Here is a 25,351-nt window from a genome sequence, read left to right as displayed (position 1 = left end):
GTTTGGTCTGGAGATCCATGGTCTTGTTCCCAGGATTTAGTGAAAACTTCTACACTGAAGCAGGCCACAACCAAATCATTTTGTGCAACTTTAAAATGGTCATACATAGAGTCCTCCCTCCACCTTTTGGTGTAGGGTGTAAGATTAAACATAGCTCTCTGCTAATTTGTAAAACAGAGCAAATATAAGCGACATACCCTAATTTTAAGAAAGGTAGATATCCGTTCTGACCCTAGTTTTCACCTCCACTATCCTCTAGAACAGCCCTGTCCAAGAGAAATATAATGCAAGTCAAATATAAAAATCTAGAATTTTCTAATAAGTGAAATTAACTTTAACAATATTTTATTTAACCCAGCATATTAAAAATATTATCATCTCAGCATGCAATCCAAATAAAAATGATAAAATGTTTTACATTCTTTTTTCACTAAGTCTCCAAACATTGTATGTTTATTTACACTCGGAGCACATCTCAATTCAAATCAGCCACAAATCAAGAGCTCAGTAACCACATGTGAACTGTGGTTTCAGTACCAGACAGCACAGTTCTAAAATATGCCCTCCCCTCCTGTAGGGGCAGGATGACACAGGGCAGGTTTTCTATGATCCGAGCAGATGGGGTAAAGGAGGAGTCCTGGAGCCCTTAGTGGCTTTTCAGGCTTTTATTGGGATTTTACTGGGTACATAGCAGGCAGCGGTGCTGGGGTGCCAGGAGGTTGGCAGGCCTCCCAGCCCCCAGTAAGTCTTCACTCTTTTTGGGCTCTCCGGCATTCTCTGTTGGTCTCTGCTTCTCTTTAGCTCTCTCTTTCACTCTTTTCGCTCTCGATCTCTCTGCTTATGCTGGAGCCCTTAAAAGCCAAGTCTTGGCCCAGGTGAATCCAATCTACATATGCCCACACCCTATTCCAGGTGCCCGCCATCAGGCATGCATTCAGGACTGCAAGGATCCATCATCAATCCGAATGGCAGGAGGGTGGAAAAGCCTGATACTTTTTCACTTACCCTACACCTCCCATAAAGAGATGTACAGCAAAAAGAATATAACCCTATACTGTGTGAAACTTATAAGCTTACATTAGAAAGAGTAGTTTTTCTTTTACTCTCCAAAGATAAGAAAATCTCTTTAGCTAAATTTAAAGTACTCTTCAACTAGTACAGAAAAAAAGATCTAGAAAGCACACCTTAAAAGGTCATATTAACAACCTATAAAATAATTTTAAAAATTGAGGGAAACAGAATTCTGGAATTTTATCATTAAAAAGAACAATAATGATGATGTGATTAATCAAAAATAGAAACTAGAATCCAGAAAGTTTAAGAAACGTATTGCGTTAATACAGACATCAAATTAAAAAAAAAAAAAACCCAACAAATTAAAAAAGTTCAGTCATTAACAAATGTATATATTACCTGCACATCTGAATTCTGATTTCCACTTTGTGAAGCAAATAGGCAGTCTTCAGGGTCAACTGTGAGAGCCAAGTGTTTCGATGGCAGAAAAGGTGAGCCAGCATCTTGGCTGAAATTGCCTTGTGAACTTTTCGGACCGTCTTCCACAGACTCACTCAAATTGATGACCGAGTCTCTAATATTTGAGATGATCTCATTATTCTCAGCTAGCAAACGCTCCAAATGGTCTATTTTTTCTTGCAACATTGATAGCTGGCCCTACAATAAAAAAGAAAAAGGCAGCTATATGAAACTAATATAGCTCTGCTGAGACACACACTTTTTTTGTTTTTTTAAATTATATACCTGCCCGTGAGGGCAGCCACTACCCTTCACTTTCCACTTTGATAAGGGGGATCAAAAAAATCATGAGCAGCTGGCAGGGTTGAAACATCAATTTACAGCAGAAAATTTTCTCCATGGTTGCAATCTCTCTTTAATCATATTATAAAATATGCAACAGAAGGACCAAAAAATTTAGAGATATATTTCCTATTATCCAAAACTTAGCCTGAAAATATTTTTGGGTCTCTAAGATCAATAAGAATAATAACATAGTATATGGCAGGCTGAAAGGTATATAATTTTAAATTAAGTATAATTGATTCTAGTTACTCAGAAGGTTCAAAATGTATGAAGCTGAAAAAGATCATTCCATTAAGTCAGCAACACTAGCAAAAATCCTAAAAAAGAAATATCATCTGTAGAAAAACCAATTAGTCAACTCTTAAATATAACTACATGCATGAAAAAGACTAGCATGAACATCCCCCAAGTAACCGAACTTTTGGTCATTTAGACTGCTTCCACTGCACTGTATTACATTTAGGTGTCTTCGTTGATCCTCACGTAAGAGGCTTGCACCTATATAACATAAACCTCATCATATAGACTAGCACCTCAGTTATGAGAGCAAGACGATCTTTGTCTTGTCCACTCCTATATCCCAGGCCCCAAATACATAGTAGATGCATAAGATTTGGTCTGAACACACATGGTGACAATATAACTAGCCCCAAAAGGCATACATTAAGTTTAATAAACCAACGTGTCTACATTAAGATTTAATAAAGAAACCATATGCACAGTGAACAAACAACTCTGAACTGTCAAGAACAAAAAAAATCTACCAAGAGTATGTAACAGGTAAACAGAATGGAAGAGGAAGGAAAAAGACATAAGTAAACCCTTAAATGCCCCAAGTAAAGAACTGGTCATCTGTAAGATGAAAGTTTTTAGCCACTGAAAATATAGAACTAAAAATTCTCCAAAAATGAATATATAGGAAGGGACTTTCAGGCATTACAGTGGAGTAAAAGCAGTTTAAATATAGTATGTATAAAAAAAAAGTATGTATGACATGATCCCCTTTTGAAAAAAATATACATATGGAAGGCTATCCCAGACATGGTAAAAACTGATTATGATATTTATGTATATACTGTTCTTTAGTCTGTTACGAGTGTATGTTGATTTTTTAACGGGGAGGCCAGGAGAAACAAGAATTCTATTCACAGAGTATAGGCCAATTCAACGAGGGCAGGGGAGAAGTCAACAGGTTGATGGTTACAAAGAGAATTTTTAAAGAAATTACAATTTTAGTAAACTGTGTGAAACTGACTAAAGACGGAAGGGACCACAGAAGATATTTTGGAATCAGAAAATAAGGTGCCAAATTTAAAAGCAAATCAGTAGCAAATGATGTCTGTGGGAAGGAAGAGGGGGAGGAGACAATATGGGATGAGTACCCAAAGCCTAGATGTCGGAGAGGCAAGGAGCGCAAGATGACCATGTGAAAGGAGCCCTCCCAGGTCTCTCCGCTTAGAGGCATGTGGCAGGAGCAGCTCCCCACACATCAAAACTGCACTCTTTTATGACAACTGTCATCAACTACAGTAGTGTGGGATGTCGCTACAAGGTAAAACTCTGAAGCCTGTTCATCCGCACACACTGGAACAGAAAATGCAAGATTTTAGCAGAGAACTTACCTTAAGACAAGCCCCATTTCCCCTAGTGAAAAGGAAGAAAAAGAATATGCATCTAGAATGAATATTCTAAAAAGGACAAAACAAGAGAAATTTGAGAGATTATTATAGCACTGACTCAGGTCTCGAAGAGAAACTTGAGCATGCAGAGTCCAGATCACAAAGGTGCTGAGCAACATCCGACTCCAAACCCTTCTTTATAAATACACAGGATGTTGACTGAGCGGTTTTCAATGGGAAGGCCAAAGGGAGCCCTTGGCATACCCCAAGTTCACCCAAAAAAGTCAGGCACACAGCTTAATCTGTATGTATTTTCCTAAACAGACATGCAATCATAGCCTGTCTGAAATAAAGGGAAAACTTTTCCTCCCTCATTACCACAATACTACCAGACCGCAGCTTTTTGAATTCACATTTGATGAATATTGTTGAATATTTCCAGTACTGAAGAAGTTAGTCTACTCCGGTGATGCTTGAAATTTCTACCGCAGCAGGTGAGAACAGTAAATCAAGTTCCTCTAATTTTAAGCAGAATTAGAACATGTTGACTGGTAATGCCTGTAAGTAAAACTACATACCTCCATAAAATAAAATAAAACCTTAGCTTAGTATAAAATCCCATCATCCTAGAGTTTTTTCTAAAAATGCCTTTGTCAGAAACTTCCAGTGTATAAATTAATATATGTGCACACATTTCTTCAGCTCTTCCTGTATTTTCAGAAAAAGCTGATTTTGGAGCCATGCACACAGTAAAGCCACCTATGGCTTGGCAAGCACACACTGAGAAAAGAGAGGAGACCTTCTGGGAGTATTTTTACTATGGTCCCATAACCCATAAATGAAAGTATTATTCAAAATAAACAGAGGAGATGGAGGTTTTATGAAAGAGAACCCTGCAGGCACTAAAGATGACTTTCAATCACATTGCAACTTTAAAGATACAATTAATGATCAGGACCTAAAATTTTGTACTGAATTTTAAGTCCACGGAGAAAATTGTGGCCCAGGGATATGTTGGCATAATGGACTAATGAAAATTATTTTTTAAACAATATTATGAAGTGGAATAAAATTTCCCTCCAAACAGCTAAAATTCATCAAATACATATACCTCATAAGCAAATTCAAAAACATGAGAGAAGAATGCTATGACCTTAAAAGGATGTGCTCAAAATAATTTTAAAAAAAAAATAAATAAAGTAATAGAAATCATAGATAATGTTTCAATTATACTGACAAGTCAAAGAATTCTGATGGTAATATTGAAAAAGACAATTTTCTGCAGGGCAAGAAAATCACTTGTGAGAAAACCACTTTATTCTTTGATTTGCTAATCAGTTCTTAGGGAGGCCACTGGTGTTGAAAATGCTGAAGACTGGGGAAGGAGGTCATGATATTTGATTTACTCTGCTTTTGGCAAAAGAGAAAACTGAGCAAAAAAACACTGATAACAAAGACTTTGAGAAAGAAAATTCAGAACCTATTACCAGGCAAAATAGAAGGAGTACCCATTTAGTTTTATGAGTAAAATCAATCAGTGTGCATCTACAGCAAAAATCCAGAAACATATTACATAATTATTTGTTCCAGGTAAGACAGCTGGGACTGGCATCACTAAAATAAAACAGAATCTAAGTATCTTTCTCTTTCCTGTTACAAATGAAAATACCTGTGCCTTCCCCTCCCCACTTCAAAGGCATACACTCTCCTGGTGAGTTCCAAACATATTTTTCTCAGAAGCTCAAAGGCTGTATTCTTTTGGTTAAACTGTCTCAACACCTTTTCATAAAGGCCCCTTTTCTTATTAGCTGCCTTTCTTGCAAACTCCATTTTGCTCATCGTCCCATTCCACTCAGCATCTGCCCACCACTCTACCTTGGGAAAAACTCCAAAGGTTTTCATGTTGTTAAACCTGATAAGCAAACATCATTTTCAAATTATCCATTATCTCTAGAAGCACTGTGCACAGTGGAGCACACCTTTCCTCCTGGAAACATTTTCTTATTTGTTCCTGACACTGCATGCCCATGGTTTTCCTCTCGAATAGTTCCTCTCTCCTTATCTCAATATCTAAATGATGGAGAGCATCAAGTTCGTTCCCAGCTTTTTGAATACTGTATACTGTCAAATTATTTCATCCACTCCATGGTTTAAATTCCATTTTTTACCAATATGTCCCATATTTATATCTCCAACTGAAACCTCTTCTTTGAAAAACAGATGCATATATCCACATGATTATATAATTTCTTCATTTGGGTTTCAAACATAAATCCAAAACATAGCCTTCCCAAGAAAGACTCCTGCTGTCCTCAGATCTTCAGTAAATGACTTTAATCTCTGCCTCCTTTATCAGTCCTGAAATCTTGATGTCATAATTGATTCTTCCTCCTTCCTCAACGTGCTTACACACCCTACCTATTCACAAGCTCTTTTCATCCTACCTCTGATATATTTCTTAAATCAGTCTAAAATCCCTACATTGTTTCAAGCGAGCAACAATCTCTCCTCGCCTAGTATGGCAGCCTCCCAACTGATTTCTCACTTCTGTGTTTATATCCTTCAATCATGACCTGCTCAGGTGCAAAACTTTCCTTCTTTGTGCACTTAGAATAAAATCATACACCTAAAAACCAGTAAGGACCTGCATTTTACTCTCCCTCTCTCTCTCCCAACTTAACTTTGCCCTAATCTTATCTCAGTTTCAAGTCAGCTGCCCCAAATTCACCTCAATACCTATGCCCAAATTTTCTTTCTCCCAGACTTCAACTCTCCTTAAAATGTTCTATCTGCATTGCCTTCCCCAGCCATCCTACCTAAAATAGGCCTTTTCATGTTATTCTCTCCATCTTCTTATTTTTGTTTCTTCCACAGCATTCATGAGATTTTTATCTACTGTATTCATATATTGTTTACTATCTTCATCACTAAATGAATCTCCATATTAAGAACAGGGACCATAACTGTTTTATTCATCGGTGTGCCCTAGTGCCTAGCTCAATGCATGGCATACAACAGGATCACAAACATTTCCTGGGGGGAAGGAAAGAAAAATACATGTAACTTTTTCTAAGACAAGAAGTATTAAATGTCATTTTTGGCACATACACCTACATGAAAAATATTAAAAAAAAATGAAGCACTCCAAAATTTTTAAGGAAGAAAACATAGGAAAAACCTTACTGTAACACAAAAAGCAAGGACAGAAAAATGAAAAGTAAAATCATAAATAGTAGGAAATGTTTTCAAGAACTTTTTTGGGAAATGATACAGAAACTGATCCACTGGGTGGGTGACAATCATAACTACAGGGTGACAATCATAACCACAGAAATAGGGTAGAATATGTGGCTTTTTCTGGGGCAAAGATTATGGACACTGTATAGCACAACCAGAAGTATTCAATTTCTACTACCATCTGTAGCCATGGCTAAATGGCCTATGATTGTCACAAGATGTGGGTGTAAGAGGAACAATAAGGAGCAACTTCCAAGGCAGTGGGTTGTGCTCTCAGCTAATTACTTGGTAGAAGTTGGAGCTTTACAGCTCCACCCCATGACATAATGAGTGGTGAGTTCATGGGAAATAGGGATGGAGTTAGAGTTTTGGCAGTTAAACCACTGGAGCTTTCACAGTTAAATCACCAGAGCTTTGGCAGTGAAATTGCTGGTATGTGGGCAATTATAAACCTGGCATGTAGAGCTATCAATAGAGAAGACACCAGCTTGCCACATTTGGCTTCAGCTTGAACCCCGGTTTCTTCTAGCTATCAGGGTAGAGATGGCATCTGGCCACATACTGGCCAAAAACCTCTCTCTCTTCTCCTCCCTCCTAACCCCCACCACTCTCCCTTTTCTCACTCTTTATGTAAATAAATTCTATTATTGTTGTTACCTAATGTGCCTGCTTTTGAGCTGCATCCTGCAGTCATAATAAGCGCATGGGTGAGGAACTAACAACTGGGTGAGCACCAATGGGGCAGGCTTGTCCCATTTCATAAGTATGAATGGAGGTTGGAAAAGAACTCCAAGACAAATCTGGAACCCTTCCTACCATTATAGATATATAAAAACTGAACAAAATTAAATTTCTAGTTAACAGAACTGTAGAATAAATATAATAAACTAATGGCAGCATTCAGAGTGAGTGTGTGTATGTGCGCACGCACGCGCATGCATGCACACACATCATCTTGCATGTTTGCAATTTTCCCCTCTAAATTTAACTTTGTTAAATTCAGCATATCATTTCAACACCTCAAAATTTTTCTGGACTTGGAGTCTATCATCGAACAAACAAAGCTGGTATGATTGAGTAAAGATAAAAAAGGCCATATATAACAAGTCCACAGCTAGTATCATATTAAAAGGTGAAAAGTTGAAAGCTTTTCATTTAAGATCAAGAACAAGACTGGGAGCCCACTCTCAGCACTCCTATTGAACATAGCGCTAGAAGTCCCAGTCAGAGAAATTAAGCATGAAAAAGACACAACAGGCATTCACATATGAAAGGAAGAAGTAAAACTGCCTTTGCAGATATGTTCTCATACACAGAAAATCTTTAAAGACTACACCAAAAAACTGTTATCATAATCAATAAATTTAGTAAAGTTGCAGGATACAAAATCAATGTACAGAAATCAGTTGTATTTCTAAACACTAACCACAAAATATCTAAAAGGAAAGAAAATAGTCCCATTCATAATAACAACAAAAAGAGTTACCATAAATTTAGCCAAGGAAGTGAAAGATCTGTAACACTGAAAACTGCAAAACTGATGGGTGAAAGAAAAAAAAGCAAACACACACTGAGGGCAAAAAAAAAAAAAGGAAAGATATTCCATGTTCAGGCAGTAGAAGAATTAATACTTTTTAAATGTCCATATTACACAAACACATTAATGGATTTAATGCCATTACTGTCAAAATTACAATTGCATTTTTGACAGAAACAGAATAATCCTAAAATTTCTGCAGAATCACAAAAGACCCCAAAATACAAAGCAATCAAAAGAAAGAATAACAAAGCTGAAGACATCACATTTTCTGATTTCAGACTGTATTACAAAATTGTAGTAACCAGGGCCTTCCCGGTGGCGCAGCGGTTGAGCACTGGATTGCGAAGCTGCCCACAGCCTCTGCAGCGCCTGTACGATCACCGGCTGCTCCCTGGCCACTGGAGGAGGGTCCCACATGGCGCGCAGACCACTCCTGCTGCCCACTGCTCCCCTCAGGAGTGTACTTCGGTCCTTCTGCCTGCTCTGCTCCCCGCTCTGGTGAATTCTCTCACCCTCCCACGCTTCTGACTGTACCCAGTGCTTGTATAAATAAATAAATAAATCTTAAAAAAAAAATTGTAGTAACCAAACAGTATAGGACTGGCATAAAATTAGACACCAATACAAAAGATTTAAGAGTTCAGAAATAGGGGGTGGGAGGGGAGGGATTGGGGTCAGAATGGGGGGGCTGCAATTGTATGGGGAATATAACAATAAAATTTATTAAAAAATAAATAAATAAATAAATAAATAAATAAATAAAAAGAGTTCAGAAATAAATCATTACATATACAATCAACTAATGTTTGACAAAGGTGCCAAAAATACTCAATGGGGAAAAGATATCCTCTTCGATAAATGGCATTGGGAAAACTAGATAATCACCGTAAGATGGAATTAGACCCCCACAAAAATCAACTTGAAAACAACTAAAGCCCTGAAAAACAAAAACTATAAAATGCCCGGAAAAAAATATAAGGAAAAATCTCCTTGACATTAGTCTTGGGAATGAATTTTTTTTTTTTTTTTTTGGTTCTGACACCAAAAGTACATGGAGGAAAAGCAAAAAACCACAAGTGGAACTACATCAAACTAAAATGCTTCTGTACAACAAAAGAAACATCAACAAAACGAAAAGGTCAACCTAAAGAATATGTGGAACATATCTGCAAATCATGTATCTGATAAGCAGTTAATAGCCACGATATAAAAAACTCATACAACTCAATAGCAAAAAAGCTAAACAACACAAATAAAAAATGGATAAACTGAATGTTTTTCCAAAGACAAAATACACATGACCAACGGGTACATGAAAACATTGTCAACATCACTGACCAGAAAACATTGTCAACATTACTGACCAACAGAGAAATGCAAATCAAAACCACAATTAGCTAGCACCTCACTCCATTAGAATGGCTGTCATCAAAAATACAAAGTGTGCTACTGATGGAAATTTGAATTGGTTGAAGTACTATGAAAAACAATATGGAGATTCCTGAAAATTTTAAATCAGAATATTATAAGGTCCAGCAATCCCACTTCTGAGTATGCAAAGGAAATGAAAACTGAATCTTTAAGAGATAATCTGCATCCCCATGTTCACTGCAGCATTATTCACAAAAGCCAATACATGAAAACAACCTAAGTGTCCACTGATGAATGGATACAAAAAATATGGAATGAATGTTTGCATGCATGCAAACACACCACATACACACTAGACTACCACTCAGCCATTAAAAAAAAAAAAAGGAAATCCTACTATTTCTAACAACATGGACAGACTTTTAGGGCATAATAGTACAATAAGTCAGACAAAGAAAGATACATACTGTATGACATCACTTATATGTGAAATCTAAAAAAGTTGAATTCACAGAAACAGAAACTAGAGTATTGGTTATCAGGGGCTTAGAGGTCAGTGGAGATGGGCTGATAATGGTCAAAGGGTACAAACTTTCAGTTATAATACAAATATTTTCTGCGGCTCTAAAGCACAACACAGTTATTAAAGTTTAATATTGTGGTATTACATACTTAGCAGCTGGTAGGACAGTAAATCTTAAACATTCTCACCACAAGAAAGAAATGCAGTTCTGTGGCATGATCAAGATGTTAGCTAAAGCTATGGTGGAGGGGCAGGAAGGACCACTGAGCAGGTTTACTGATCCAGCAGACCGGGTAAAGGAGGAGTCAGAGTCCTCAGTGGTTTTTGCAGGTCTTTTTTTTGGGATTTACCCGGTGCACAGCAGGCAGGGGTACTGGGGGAATGGGAGCCGGGCAGTCCTCCCAGTCCCCAGCAAATCTTCACTCTATCTGGGCTCTCCGGCGTTCTCTGCTTCTCTCTCTTGGCTTCTGTAAGGGCAGGAACAGGCACAGTGCAGGTTTTCTGATCCCATGCAGACCGGGTAGAGGAGGAGTCAGAGTCCTCAGTGGTTTTTTGCAGACTTTTTATTGGGATTTACACGGTACACAGCAAGCAGGGGTGCTGGGGGGCCGGGAGGCTGGCAGTCCTCCCAGCCCCCAGCAAGTCCTCACTCTATCTGGGCTTTCTGGCCTTCTCTCTGCTTCTCTGCTCTTCTGTTTGTTCTGCTGCTTCTTGGCTTCTTCATCGGCTTCTCTTTCGGCTTCTGCTGGCGTCCCCGTGACGCTGACCTTAAAAGCCCAGTCTCATCCCAGGTGAATCCCATCTACATATGCCCACACCCTACTCCAGGTGCCCGCCATCAGGCATGCATTCAGGATCACAGGGTTCCATCATCTATCCTGATGGTGGGAGGGCAGAAAAGCCTGACATTTTTCCTTACCCTACAGCTTCTCTTTCGGCTTCTTTCTCAGCTTCTGCTGCTTCTCTGCTTCTGCTGGAGTCCCTGTGAGGCCGCCCTTAAAAGCACAGCCATAGCCCAGGTGAATCCCATCTAACCTATGCCCACACCCTATTCCAGGTGCCCGCCATCAGGTATGCATTCAGGACCACAAGGATCCATCATCTATCCTGATGGCAGGAAAGCAGAAAAGCCTGACATTTTTCCTGACCCTACATATTGTAGCAATTTTTTTGTAATTTATGAGTAACAAATCAGTACTTATACACCTTAAACTTACATAATGTTATATGTCTGGTATTTCTCAACAAGTTCCGGGAAATGAAAATAGAGCCCAGTCAAATTTAACTCATGACTCTACTATAAGGCCTGTGTAAACTTAGGCATTTTATGTAACTTCCTATGCCTGAATTTCATCATCTACAAAATGGGTAAATGCCTATCCCATGTGGTGGTTACTATACGGAAATCATTTTAAATAGTGTCTACTGTGGAGGAGTAATGGTCCACTGGTGATGTTCATCCCTAATCCTTGGAACCTGTCAATCTGTTACCTTACAATGGAAAAGGGGGCTTTGCTGATAAGATCAACTTAAGGATTTTGAAGTGGGGGAATTGTCTGCAAAGATACAAACAGTAGGTTCAATGCAACAGTGGGTCCTTATAAGGAGAAAGAAGGAGAGTCAGAGCCAGAGGAGATATGATCCCAGAAGAGGAGGTCACAATGATGCTCAGCTGGCCGGGGCCTGAAGCCAAGGAATACAGCCAGCCTCTAGAAGCTGAAAAAGGCAAGGACATTGATTCTTCCCTAGAGCGCTCATAAGAAAGACAGCACTGCCAACATGTTGATTTTGATTTAGTCCAATAAGATCCATTTCAGACTTTTGCCTACCAAATCTGCAAGATTGTTCTTGTTTACCAATTGTTGTGATTTATTACAGCACCAATATGAAACTAAAATAATATACTTTGCAGACAGCTGGCCCTATATAAATAGTTTGTAAAATATTCTGACACTTGAAGACCTAAGTGAAGTCTGTCTAAATCCCCACCAGAAGAGATGGAGAGCTGTGAGCCTTAGAGCTGATAGCAATGGACAGTAAGCCACGGGACTTTATAAGCTGGTCCTAGGGGCATATTTTGGTCTGACAATGCTATATAGCTACCTTTGAATAAAGAGATAGGAAAAGACTTTATTCATAAAAATATTTTTTTCAGGGAAAGAAAAAACACCAACAGATTCATTTTGAACAGTTGTGGGGCTTATTTATTAATGCATAGAAGAACTAACTGGGCAGGCCAGATCTTCTAGGCATAAAAAAATAAATCTTAAAAAAAAAAACATGTGGTGGGAGAGGGGCAATAAATAAAGAGTGTTTTAAGCTATCCTGGAGCCAGAGTGAGGCCAGTGGGAAGTTTGTCAGGTAAATGCCATGTAGTTTGACCTGGGGCAACAGAGAGGGAAGAATGTGAAAGGATCTGTCAGGATAGTGGACTGGGAAAGAAAGAAGCAGGAAGAAAAATGGCCTATTTTTTTGCTAGGTCAACCAGAAGAATGATGGCTTAGGAAAACAAGGGAAGGCCGAGGAAGTTTCAGAGAAAGGGGCAAAGGTTCCATTCTGGAACTATCAGATAGTTCAATGCAGGTATCAGGAAGACATGCAAGTCTGAAACGCAAAAGAATATATAAATGTGAGAGGTCAGAATCAATATGAATTAAAGCAGTGGGAACGAATGAGATTACCTAGAGAAATTGCACAGAACCAACCTTTATAATCATAAAAGTTCACCAGGGGGTTCTCAGACATTCCCAGTTAAGAACCACTATATTAGGGTCTCCCTGGTGGCGCAAGGGGTTAAGACGCAACCTATGAAGCAGTCTGCAGCCTCTGCCGGCCAGCCAGGGGGCAACCCACATGGGGCAGCAGACCTCTCCTGACCCACCTGCTGCTCCACTAAGCAGTGTACTTCGGTCAATCTGCCTGTTCTGTTCCCCACTCTGTCTCTGGTGAATCCTCTCACCACCCCCCAACTCTGGCCTGTACCCCAGCTCCTGTATGCATAAATAAATAAATCTTTTTAAAAAATTATTTAAAAAAAAAAAAAGAACCACTGCATTAAAGCTAAATAGGAACTTGGATTCAGTAAAAGGTATTTCCAGCATGGGTAGCACGTTATTGCAATAGTTCCAAGTCAGTCAGCAGCTATTAAACTGCACTGAAAATTCCTGCTATTTGGTCAGAACTCAAGGAAGGCATTTGGTTTGACAAGATAACAAGTAACCACTCCACTTCTCAAGATGTGCAATGCTGAGGCCAAAAAAAAGAAAGTAAACTGGGACTGTGGCCACAGTCATGTATATAACTCTACCTCTCCACCAAGTCACAAACCACAATTACATGACCTTTTGTGATATTTTCTAAACCCAGGACTTGTAAGTACTGTCTTTGCACTTCCACTTGTCTTTTCAAAGAAATAAATGACCTTCACACGTGACCACAGAGTAGTTAATTACATAATACCTGGCCAATACACAGGCCCTGGCAAAATTCATAAATTCCATACCTACCTATATGTGATGGTCTGGAGGCTACTCCGATGCAGGCATGAGACAAGAATGCCAAGTGACTCTGAAGACAAGAGTTGGGGCTATTCCAAACCCACCAATATGTGCTCCCGGTAGAGGGCCCAAAGGACTAGCAACTGTACCTGGGCAACAACTCTGCGGCTGCCACAATTAAAGTAAGAAGATCCAGCCGTGACCCAGAATAACAAAAGGCCACGCCAGTTTTCCCCACTTTTTAACTAATTCCAAAAATGTGGCCAGCTTGCTGGCACTTTCTCTAGATGCAAAGACACAGCTGGATTTCCACCCTCTGAGTTTCCAGTGTGTATTTAGATTAGAGCCATAAGTCCCCGGACATACCAGCCCAATGCAGTTGCACAGAAACCACCACTTGCTGAGGCAATATTTTGGCACTAAGCTACTTATAAAGTAAGATTCTATAAAAATATAACTTTTTAAAAATGACTATTAGGGGAAAAAGGCTTGCAATTAGGGCAAATATTTGGATTATAAAATATTTTCATAAAATGCAGTTTTATCACTTTCAAATGATCTATTTCCAGCAATTAAGAGGCAACATGTTTATTAAGTGTTCAAGAATAGAATTCTTTAATGCAGTACTTCCCAGACTGTTCTATAGAACACTTCTTTGTTATTTGCAAAAAATTTTTAACCACAGATTAGTCATCTAAAATGTATTTTTAATATGTTTCTATTCTAATACATAACACTCTGAGATAATAGGTCAAACACATATCCCATTCATGAATGTGTATGAAAATTCATTGGCTGTAATAATTCCCAGGTATTCAGGGTCATGCAATCATGTTATCTGATCACTGACTGCTGGTCTTGATATTAATCTGTCTTATATTTTTGAAATATACCTGTCTTTGTACGTAAGGATTATTATGCACTAATTATACTATTTAAACTCATTCCCCATGGCTGAATAGCATATATTTATTGTATCTTAGGAGCTACTGATATAAATCCCATAAACATTATTATTTTCCATGTTATTTTGAGAAACACAGTTTTAATGTAAAAGGAGAATATCAGTAACAGAAAAAGCAAATCAACCCAAACAGTGTTAGCCTTTTAAAATAAATGCAATTGACATGTCTAAGATGGCTTTTCATATAGAAATACTTTCAGGGAGCCTCTGAGGGCAGGGCTGTATTAAGTAGACAATCAGTCTGCCTACAATCTTACTTAAACTAAGCATTCCTGAATTCCCTTCTCTTCCTTACTGACATTAGACAGGTATTTAGACAAGTCACATCTAAATTATTATAAATTCCAATTTCCTAAATATTCTTTAAAAGCACCAAAGATTCTAAATTTTTTACAAATCCTTTGCTACCAACCTTCTTTACAAAAATCCATCTGAGCCAATTGATCTACAAGGACAAGGTGAGGTATGGCAAATACCACAGAACTCAAGTCCAACAGTAAAGCATAATATAATATGTAAGAGTAAAAATAACAGCAAACTTCCAAATACCAAACCAACAGCTAGAAAATATGATTTGAAGACACTAATTTCTTGGGTTCTTCTCAAACCTTTTTTTTTTTAATTATTATCTAGATCTTCTCAATAAAAGTCACAAGAAATAGTTTGCATCTCCAGTAGGAGTTCTTAAGTCTTCAGTTGGAGTGGGTGGACCATTAATCACTAATCAATGGGAAAGGATCAAGCAGTATAAAGAGTATTCTCAGAAATCAGTTTAATCTTTAGAATAACCCTGAGCTATGTGAACCCTATTTAGAATGTTGCTTTCTGATAATAAATATCACTCTAGTTCTCTCCCGCCACACACACAAACACACACACACAAATCTATTTTCGGTTCTTACAACATAGAAAAAGTAATTTAGTCCCAGAATTAATTTGAGCCAAAAATGAGAAGCATCATTTTTAGTTTTCTACTGAAATGCTTCTTTGAAATCCTTCCTTATGATAGTCTTATCTTTTCTTAGGTATGCTGATCAATGAGCTGGTTTCTGACAATTTGAATGCAAGCTGCTTCATTTTATTAACATCTGCTACACAATAATCTTAATATAAGAAGAACAGTTTTGGGCTATAAAAATGTACTTGGCTCTCTGCTCTCTTCTCACAAAGCACAGTCAGAGTGAGCTCATTCATTCCCCACTATGCTGATGCTGCCACTATGCTGATGCTGCCCCAATCAGCATCTCCCCTCCCTGATCTCTCTCTGGCACTTCAGCCCACTTGGCTAGTTCCATATATGAAACAACATTCGGCTTCCCAAATCAGTTTATCTTTCAAACTATCCCCTTCTGGAAATAGTCTCCAAACACACCAAGAAAAGAGGTGGAAGAAATATTTTTACACAAGCCATCCATCATTACCCTTTATTAAATCTGTTACAGAGTCCTGATGCTACTTTTTACAAAATGTGGGGACATTTTTCCTCTTCCTCTTGATTCTAGCCAATTCAGTACTGGTACAGAGATTTACTGCCTTATGTCTGTATTACCTCAAACAGATTCTCAGTTGCCTTTCTGCTTCTGAGTCTTCCTACACACTGCTACCAGAATAATCTAGATTGAATATTCTCTTCGTTCCCATTCCAGGTCTAAAATTTTTTCTGGAATTAATTTCCCAACACTACTTTTCTCAAGCAGTTTCATAATATTCTCAATAACTTTGAATGATTCATTGCCATATAACTAAACTGCACAGATGGGCACTCAGGGCAATTCACAATCTGATCCCAAACTACCAATCGTGTTTTCACAAATAGTCTACAAGCACCAAAGACTCTAAACCAAACCAATCTCCTCACCTTTCCTAATGGTACAGGCTCCTTAATGATTCCTTCATAGGCAATGCACTTTACAGGAGTAATGTTCTTTCTCCCTTCAAAATCCTGGCTTCTGTACCAAGTCCTCTGAGCTAGGCCATTTAGCAGAACTTAGTTGTTTCTGAATTCCCATTAAGGCCATTGTCCTCCTATCAAGAACATCAACTAATTATCATAGACTCTTATTTTATTTTTAGCTCCTGCACCCACAGTTGTTCCTGGTATATAACAGGAATTCCATAAATCTTGGTTCACTGGTAATAATTAGTAAATCATCGGTAAATAATTATTGAGCATTTACTATGTGCCAAGCAATAAATATTCTTCTTTTAACACTTACAATGAGCAATTAAGTAACACTTAATTGTCTCTAATTATGTCACAAATGGCACTTGTGTCTCCTCAAATAACTAAAAGCTCCTTCAAAGTAACACATTGTCTGCCATATTTTCCATACCTACACATAGTGCTTAGAAATAGTAAGTTATCAAATATATGCTGATGTAGTACAGATATAGTACAACATAAAGATCACTGAATTATAGGCCAGCAAGTCCACTGCAGGTCCCAGATAAGGTATGACTGTTTATGGAACCCAAGGCAAATTGCTTAAGTCCAATTTATGTGCCCTGGTTTCCTTATCTGAAATACCATAGGCTAAGTTACCTAACCTGGGAAGACTTCCTACACTAAAATTCTATGTCTGACTTTTTCCATACCATGGCGTTTCTGATGTGTTGATGACTGTTCGGAGAAAGACTTCACCCGATTCTAAAAATGCAAATTCAGGCCATTTTTTATGTAGAATATAGTTCTGAAAATGATTCAGGACAACTTCCCACCACAAAGCTAAATCTATCAGTCGCAGAAGAAACATGGCTTAAAAGGAAAAAAGCATTGCCAAATTCCCTACTTCTCTAGACTCCCAATTCAAGACAGTGAGGTTCACTGGGGCCGGGGTCACATTTGGAGCCTGCAATGTCCTTGTAAAAACATTTAAATTTCTCTGACTTCCAAAGGGGACTAGCTGCAAAGGAAGTCAATGAGAAATCCATTTACATGTAAAAACTGTACATATGCATATATTTAAAAAATTAAAAAAACTTAAAAATAGCATCACCACTCAATGAGACATATTGTATGAACTCTGATAAGACTAAATGTACTACAAGGAATGATGATATTGAAATCTCTGAGAACACAAATGGGATGGTGGCCTATTCCACAGGTAATGAAGAAAATCACAAATAATCTTTTAGTAAAGAAGAATCAAAACTTATAGGAATTAATTGCACACTGATAAGTAGAGTAGCCTTCCAATACCCCTGCAGGCATCCTGGTAGTTGTCCACCTACAGTTTGTGAAGAAAATACCCACCCCATGCCCAGGTTGTCCTTCCACAGTACTAACCAAAACAAACAGGTTAGGCTGGGAATTATAGCAAATTCAAAGCATTATAAAGTCATGGTTTTCAATCTTGAGACAATGGATCAGTTTTAGATAGCTTAGAACCTTCCATTCCCAGAACAGTCCGTAGGGAGAAATCTTATATGACAAATGGGAAACAAATTACATATATCAAGCAGGTCCATGCTCTAGCATAGATGTTCCCTGAAGAATTTCTTGGAAATCCATAAAATATAAAAATAACACTAGTTTTAAATCACATTCTTAAAACACAAGCTAAGTTTGACCAATGCTTACCTAAAAAATCAGCACACAAGTATTTTGTTTGTTTTTAATAACTCCACCTCTGCTTCAATAGTCTTGACCATACTATTTGCCTCCATCATTAATTAATAGAAAAATACAGTTTAAATCAAGGAGTGGCAAACTTTCTGTAAAGGGTCAGAAAACTTAGGTTTTGTGGACCAGATATTTTTGGCTCATCTATCTACTCAGTTCTGCCCTGGTAGAATGAAATCAGTCAGAGATGATTCCTGGATAAATGAGTGAAATAAGTCATAAAACTTAGCCATCTAAAAATCATTAAGAGCCATTCTCAGCTTGTGACTCAGCAAAAACAGGTGTCCACAGGATGTGGCCCACAGTTAGCTGACTTAGGCACAGTTCAAAGCCAGAGGTCATGGGGCAAAAGGTAAAGAAGGGGCATTTTTGCCTAGAAGCTCATTCTTTTCCTATCCCTCCCTCCATCACCTTTCTCAAAGCATGCTCTTTAGAACAAAATAAAATGATGAGGAAGGTAGTCTCCATCCACTTTCTTTCTTTTCAATTTCTTTCCCAGCTTCTCCTCACCTCAATAAGTAAACAGAATAATCAGAATTAACAGACATAAAACAAAGCAATACACTAAAGAAAGTAAATAATTTGCCTAAGAAAACTTCAGACATCTCCAATTATTTTTTGTGTATGAATTTTACATTATGTTATTACTAGTCAATATATCTTATTTTCTCATCGTAAAAGGCAAGAAGAATAAATCTGGACTACTGCCAAACTGAAATTCGGCTTGCAGAAAATAAAGATCTATTTACTATCAACTTAACATAATGCATTTCTCAAAATAATGAGTATATCCAATTTTTTAAAATTAAGTTTCATTATAATAATCTTTTTTCTTTCAACTGACATATGAACGTAACTTATCCTTGCATTTTCTATAATATACTGCACTTCAGAATCCTAAAATTTCACCTATTCAAAGAAAGAATACATTTCAATCATCAAAAAATGTTAGTTAACCTTCTGAATATTAGATTTAGTCTTTTGTGCAAAATGCAAAATGCTAACAAAGTACAATGGGTATAAAGAATAAGTACAATAGGGCTGATTTTTCTCTAAGAGCACACTGAGCAAAGGTTGGAGACATTTTTTTGGTTACAGCAGCTAGAGAAAAGGAGGGAGAAAGGTGTTTCTGGCATATCCTGTGTAGAGATCAAGGACACTGCTACACATCCTATAATACATAGAACAAAGTCCAGCATATTTTACTATGTCCCCACACCAAAAATTACCCAGTCCAAACTAGCCAGGAGATTTGAAAACCCTGGCCTATGGCCAGTCAAGCTAAAATGCTTCAACATTAATCTTTTCTTTAGAAAGCACTGTTAGTTTTTTTTCAAATTTAACAAAATATTTAACTGAATATCTACTATGCACTTGTCTGCATTAAAGGGCAAATAACACTACCTTAAAAAAAACTCTATCTCACAGAAAAGCTATGCTATGACCTCAAGAGACCAAGTTCATCTAAATCAAATGATTTCCTTCCTTCCTGCCACAAGCAAATTTAACAATACTCAGTACCAGGTCTGAACTCCATTTCAGTATAATCAACTCTCCAATTTGCTTGAAGTGAAACATGATTTCAACCTTAAAATTAGCAGTTTGGTTTGAAATCTGTAACTGAAACATAAACCTATTTTAGCTAAAATGGTCTACTTCCTCTCCTGATCAACCTATTAATGACAACTATGAAAAGAAGCAATATTTATTTTAGAGTTCCTCATTCTCTCCTTAGTTTTCCACATATTCTACATAAAAGCCGATGCTGACAGCTTAAAAAGTCAAAAACCCCATGAGGCCTTCACGATCCAGCAACTAGAGATTACATTCCAGCTGTTGCATAGCCTCCCATTGTATTAAAGATTTGTATGGAAGTGAAGGGACAACTAAAACAGCTGGACCCGACTAGCTAAGGAGAAAACCAGGGATCAACAGCAGCTACTTAATTGCTCCTTCTAGGAAAGCCTCAACATACTCCATTCTTTCAAAGAAGTCTAAAGTTATAATGATTATCACAAAAAGCAATGGCTGACTCAGAGTAGGAACAAATAAAAGTGGTAATTTTCATCAATGTTTTGCCCACAACACAGATATTCCCTAATGCTAATTATCAAAGGTCAAAGAGAACTCCCCTGAATAAAGAGAATTACACCTCCCAAACAAAAGTATTTAGTCACTGATAACAGAGTTGATCGGAGAACAGCATATTCAATTAAAAATAAATAAATAAATGTAAGTCTTCAGAACAGATGAGTGATATCTCAATTGACTAATAGGAAAAAAACTGGGTTCTTAGTGAAACAAGCTGGGCAGGATCTCTACAGGATTACTAGACGTGAAAAGGAGTGGAGAAGATTGCCCTCTCTAGAGTCTCATGTTCTTGCATTCCTAAGTACCTGACTGCCACAATGTCCAAAGTGTCATCACTTTCCGAAAAGTTAGAGATCTCAAATATTACACCCCCAAGAAATGAGATAGTCATAGACACCTGAACAAACTCCAGCAACAAGTGCTATAGTTTATAAATAGGATATACTGGATTGTGGAATATCCTATTTTTCCCATATGTCATTCTTAAGTAAAAGTCAGAAATTTCTGAAAGCAAAAATACAAGTAAAATAACTGGGGAACTGAGGTCAACTTTTATTTCCATCAACATTGGATTCTTTAAAACATATTAAGCATATTTTTATCTGTGCATTATATTTTTACAATAAAAGTTAAAAAAAATCAAAAGGCATAAAAATTCACATCTTCCAAAGACTTTCAATCAAATACTTATTTAAATATATTTTTCACTTTCTCATTTGATAAATGCTATCTGAGCATAAAAATAAAGTCTGAACTTTACTTTCACATTTTACATCAGAGTCCCACTCTCTGAAATGACTTTCAAGTGTTAATATTAATCCCTGCGGTCATCTGCCATATCAGTTATTTAAGGATTGATTTGTTATACAAAAGCTGATTCATTAATTTAAATCCCCAAATCCAAACGTAAGACTTTAATAAGGCATCTTAGTACACACAAGGTTGACAGTAAGCACCTTGTAAAATCTACTTGTAAGTGTTGAAGAATTTCAAGAAGACCTCACAGCAATGTTTCTCCTTTCCATATGCTTAAAATCTTACAAGTTACCTCAAAAGACCCTCAGGCCAGTAAGTACAGGCTAGCCTCTAATTCAGAGTGGAATCTTTATTAATTTTTCTAGCTGAGATTAGCTCTGAAGTATACACACAAGTTAAAATAGGTAAGGCCACCCGTTGCCTCCAGGCCTCAAAGGAATCCAGCAGCTCAGGTGGGAAGCCTTCTAAAGACTTTTGTTAGAAGCAGGCAGCTACCCCCCAGGTGTAAAGACACTGAAGTTCTTGAGCTGGGGTCAGTTCCTCTCTAGACACTGGTCAAGTAGAAAGCAGATTTGTGAGAGAAAAAAAGAATGAAAGCCAGAATAACAAACAGATCACTCTCAATTTAGGACAGTTTTAAAACATTATCTTGCTTACAAGATAGATCTATACCTTACTGAAGGTTCTAATATTAACTGAAAGTAACAAAAATGGAGAGTTCAAAGAAAATAAACCCCTTTCAAGAAAAATCATCCTACCAAAAATAATTTAATGAGTGACTAATTAGCTTGGTTCTATCAAAACTCAGTACCTAAATTCACCAAACCAATATATTACAACCTACTTTTGCCATTTGGTGCTTGCATCAAATTAAGGCTTACATTGGAAAGGAAAGTAGCAAAAAAAAAAAAAAAATACATAATTCAATTCAAATGCTGGATACTGTGCTATCTGATAGTTTTTGTTATAATATTTAGCTGTGAAATGAATTAAATTCTGGGAAAAGTATAAATTCCAGGCATTTAAATGTTTCAGAAAAAAGAACACATTCATGAGGGCCTCATAATAAAAGTTCCTCTTAAGAAAATTCTTACGCTACAGCACAACTTATTGTCTTCTACATCAGAATTGGGGCCTAAACAGTAGGTAAAAGATTATCAAGACACAGTGTATAGCACAATGGCTGAGAGCCTATATTCCAAAAGTTGCCTGTTCAAATTTCAACTTTATCTGTGTGGCTTTGGAAAAATTAATCTCTTCATGTCTCAATTTCTTCACCTACTGGGTGGTGACTATGGGAATTGAGTTTATCATGTAAGACACATACATTGGGCTGACAGAGCCTTATTCTGTCCATCTGCTTGGAGATTTGGTGGCTCTCCAAAATTAAATCAGCTTTTAAAGGGTGCCTTCTTTCTGGATCAAAAATACAGTACTAAAAATCTGAGAAAGGCAACCTTAAAGACAGATAGCTCCACCTTCTAAACCCTCTTCTCTTCCATTGAAAACAGAATACTAACAGGGTATTCTCTTCCAGCAGCCACTGTCACTTTCCCTGAAGAGATCTGCACACTAAGTAAAAGTTCAGCCCCTTTATGTGGAATAGGAATGGATATTAAAACACTGAAATTAACTTTGCCTAAAATTTCCTAGTAACTGAATGAGTCACTCTATTAGAAATAATAAAATGCCAAGGCTGCAGAGAATCCTAACCCCAAATGTTAGTATAAATCACTTCCAAGTGATCATCAAGTCAAAGGCAGAGGACATTATTCAAGTAAATATATTGGTTTCTATGACTTTTCCTGTAATGAAAAAAAAATTCTGAAAATGGGAGGAGGGTAATGACTGGGGGGGGGGGGGTTGGGGGGAAGGGAGAAGGGAAGAATCACAGTATATTTAACCCCAAATTATACAACATATTAGACAGGCTCAGAATACCTCCTCTTGCTCTGATTTCAGAGGGTTTATCCTTCTTTTGAATTATTTTCTCCAAATTCATGAACAAACATTGTACAAACTCTAAACTCAAGATTTAAAGCTATCCCATGGTAGTTATCTTACCACATTTTATCATATCTAAGAGAAGCAGACGCTTTTAAAATGTTCACAACAAAATTTTTAATTCTAATACCTCTCACCTGCAAACTATTTTGAGTGCTCTATATAGTCAATAACATCCACAAGGGGGGTCATTTTCCACTCTCATAATAATTCAGGAAGTCTACAGTTTCAGTTAAATTCAAACCATCTGTCCTAGTCGATCAAAAGAATAAATGACAGAGGTACCCTTAGGTCATTTAAATTACCACTAAGGGAAAAAAAGTTTAAAATAACCTGACATCTTCAGGTTTATTCATTACTGGGGTTACTACTACAGAAATGTTACCGAAATTTCTGAAGGGTAGGTTCATTCGCACATTACTTGAAACCGAAATCGCACACACGACACAGTATCCTTCCCAATAGAGCAACTGTGTTCATTTACTTATTTTAGTAACTTTAAGTACTAGACTTAAGACGGGTCGTTTTCTCGATTCGTCTGACAATTTGAGCAGCGGGCGTGGGACTGAGCGCCCCACAGCTTCCGGCCGGAGTATAACACGCGCTTCCAAGGAGGATCCCCACCTCCGCTGCAAACCCCACAGAGGAGCTTAAGAATGACGCCACTAAAATCAACCTTACAGATTCGCGTCGAAAGGGTCTGCACCACGATAAACTTTGGTTAATTTCCCAACCGACACTGGGGGAGGAGGAAAGCACCCCCCAGATCTGTTGATCCATTTCCGCTACTCGGTGCGCGCGGGGGGTTCCCGCAGCTTAACCCTGAGGGGTCCGAGCTGCCACCCACGGCCGAACGCCGGCCCCGAGCCGGCGAGGGGGCGCCCCGCGCCGCGCCCGGCCGCCGGCCGGCAGGTGCCCCGGCCCATCCCAGCAGGCCCGGGCGCGCGAGCCGGAACATGGCCACTTCCCGGAGGGATCCCGCCACCGCCAGCCGGCCGGCACTTTGTCAACTCGGCGCGCCGGGGAGGCGGAGGCCCCGGGGTCAGAGCCGCCGCCGTCCACACGCGGCGCAGCCCCGGCTGGAGGACAGGCGGACCCTCCTCCACTTCGGCCTCGTCCGCCCGGGCGCGGAGCCGCGACGACATGGAGGTCACCGAGCAGAGGGAAACTGTGGGTCCCCACGACCCGGCTCCCGCGCCGCTTACCTGAGGAAAGGAGCCCTCGCGGCGCGGGCTCTTGGGGTAATCTAAGTGACCCCGGTCCAGCATCAGGTAGAGCGAGAAGATCACAACACAGAAGATCGCGCTGCCGAACACGGTGAACTGGCGGCTTAACTTCATTTTTCCTCGATAGACTCGGGCACAGGACACCGTCCTCCCCCGGAGCAGGAGGCAGACTGGACTCCTGGAAACGGCCGCCAGAGGCTCCCTGCTCCCGGCTCGCGCCCTCCGCGCTCTCGGCTGCGGGCGCCGGGCCCGGCCGCGCTCAGCACCGCGTCTCAGGCGCCGCCACGCGCCCTCGGCCTCCGCGCCGGCCCGCCGCCCTCCCCGGGGCCGGGATGCCCTTCTGAGGCGGGCCCGCCGCGCCGCCCGGAAGGGGCCCCTCAAACTTGATCTGGAGCTCAACGTCCGCACCCGGCGGGGCGCGCGGGGCAGGCGGAGAAACCCTGCCCCGACTTCCTGCCACCGCCGCCCCGAGCGAGTCAGCAGGAAAAGTTTTCTCGACGAGGGCAGGCGTGTCCACCTCGCCGAGGAGGTGCAGGTTCGGCGGCTGCGGCGCCGACGGCGCTGAGCCGGGTCGGAAGAGCCGAGGGGAAAGGAATCGGGTCGGGAGGAGCCGGGCCCCACAACTTAGCGCCGGGATGGCCAGGTCCGCCCCCGCGGCGCCTCCCCCGCCAGAGCCCTTTTCAGATGCCGCCGCCGCCGCTGAGGCCAGACTGGGGTGCACCCTGGGCGTGGGGGCGCGCGGATCGGGCAGGAGTTCCCTCCAGCGCGGGTTCCTGAGCCGGCTCGCCCCCCACCCCCACCCCCCGCCGCCCCTTCCTCTCCTCTCCGGGACCCGGGCTTCTCCAGGAGGGCGCAGGGGGCGGGCGGCGGCGGCGGCGCACGGAGGAGGAAAAGGAGACGGAGAAGAGGACTGTCCCCAGGGAGAAGCCGCTCCAGCTGCAGCCGCGAGTCCCCTCCTCCTTCCCGCCCCGCAAACGCGGAGATGGCGGCAGCAGCTGCGAGAGGAAGCGCCGGTTCTCCAGCGCCACTCGGCGCTTCTGCACCGCCCGCCACGAGCAGGAGGAGACGGCGGCGGCGCAGCGG

At 39.8% G+C, this 25,351-nt stretch overlaps 1 protein-coding gene across 1 annotated transcript in view; it reads right to left on the bottom strand.

Moving 5' to 3' along the window:
- Positions 1-24,382, bottom strand: part of MAN2A1 (mannosidase alpha class 2A member 1) — a gene marked incomplete at both ends in the record, with an annotated part of 192,386 nt that extends 168,004 nt beyond the window's left edge. The window contains 2 exons of the mRNA XM_084234307.1: positions 1,414-1,671; positions 24,248-24,382. Coding sequence (XP_084090433.1) covers positions 1,414-1,671; positions 24,248-24,382 — 393 coding nt within the window. The remainder of the gene's footprint in view (positions 1-1,413; positions 1,672-24,247) is intronic.
- Between the last annotated feature and the right edge of the window lie 969 nt (positions 24,383-25,351).

Source organism: Talpa europaea, assembly GCF_964194135.1.
Source record: "Talpa europaea genome assembly, chromosome: 5".
NCBI classification, from domain to species: domain Eukaryota; kingdom Metazoa; phylum Chordata; class Mammalia; order Eulipotyphla; family Talpidae; genus Talpa; species Talpa europaea.
This window is presented reverse-complemented; position numbering and strand designations above follow the sequence as displayed.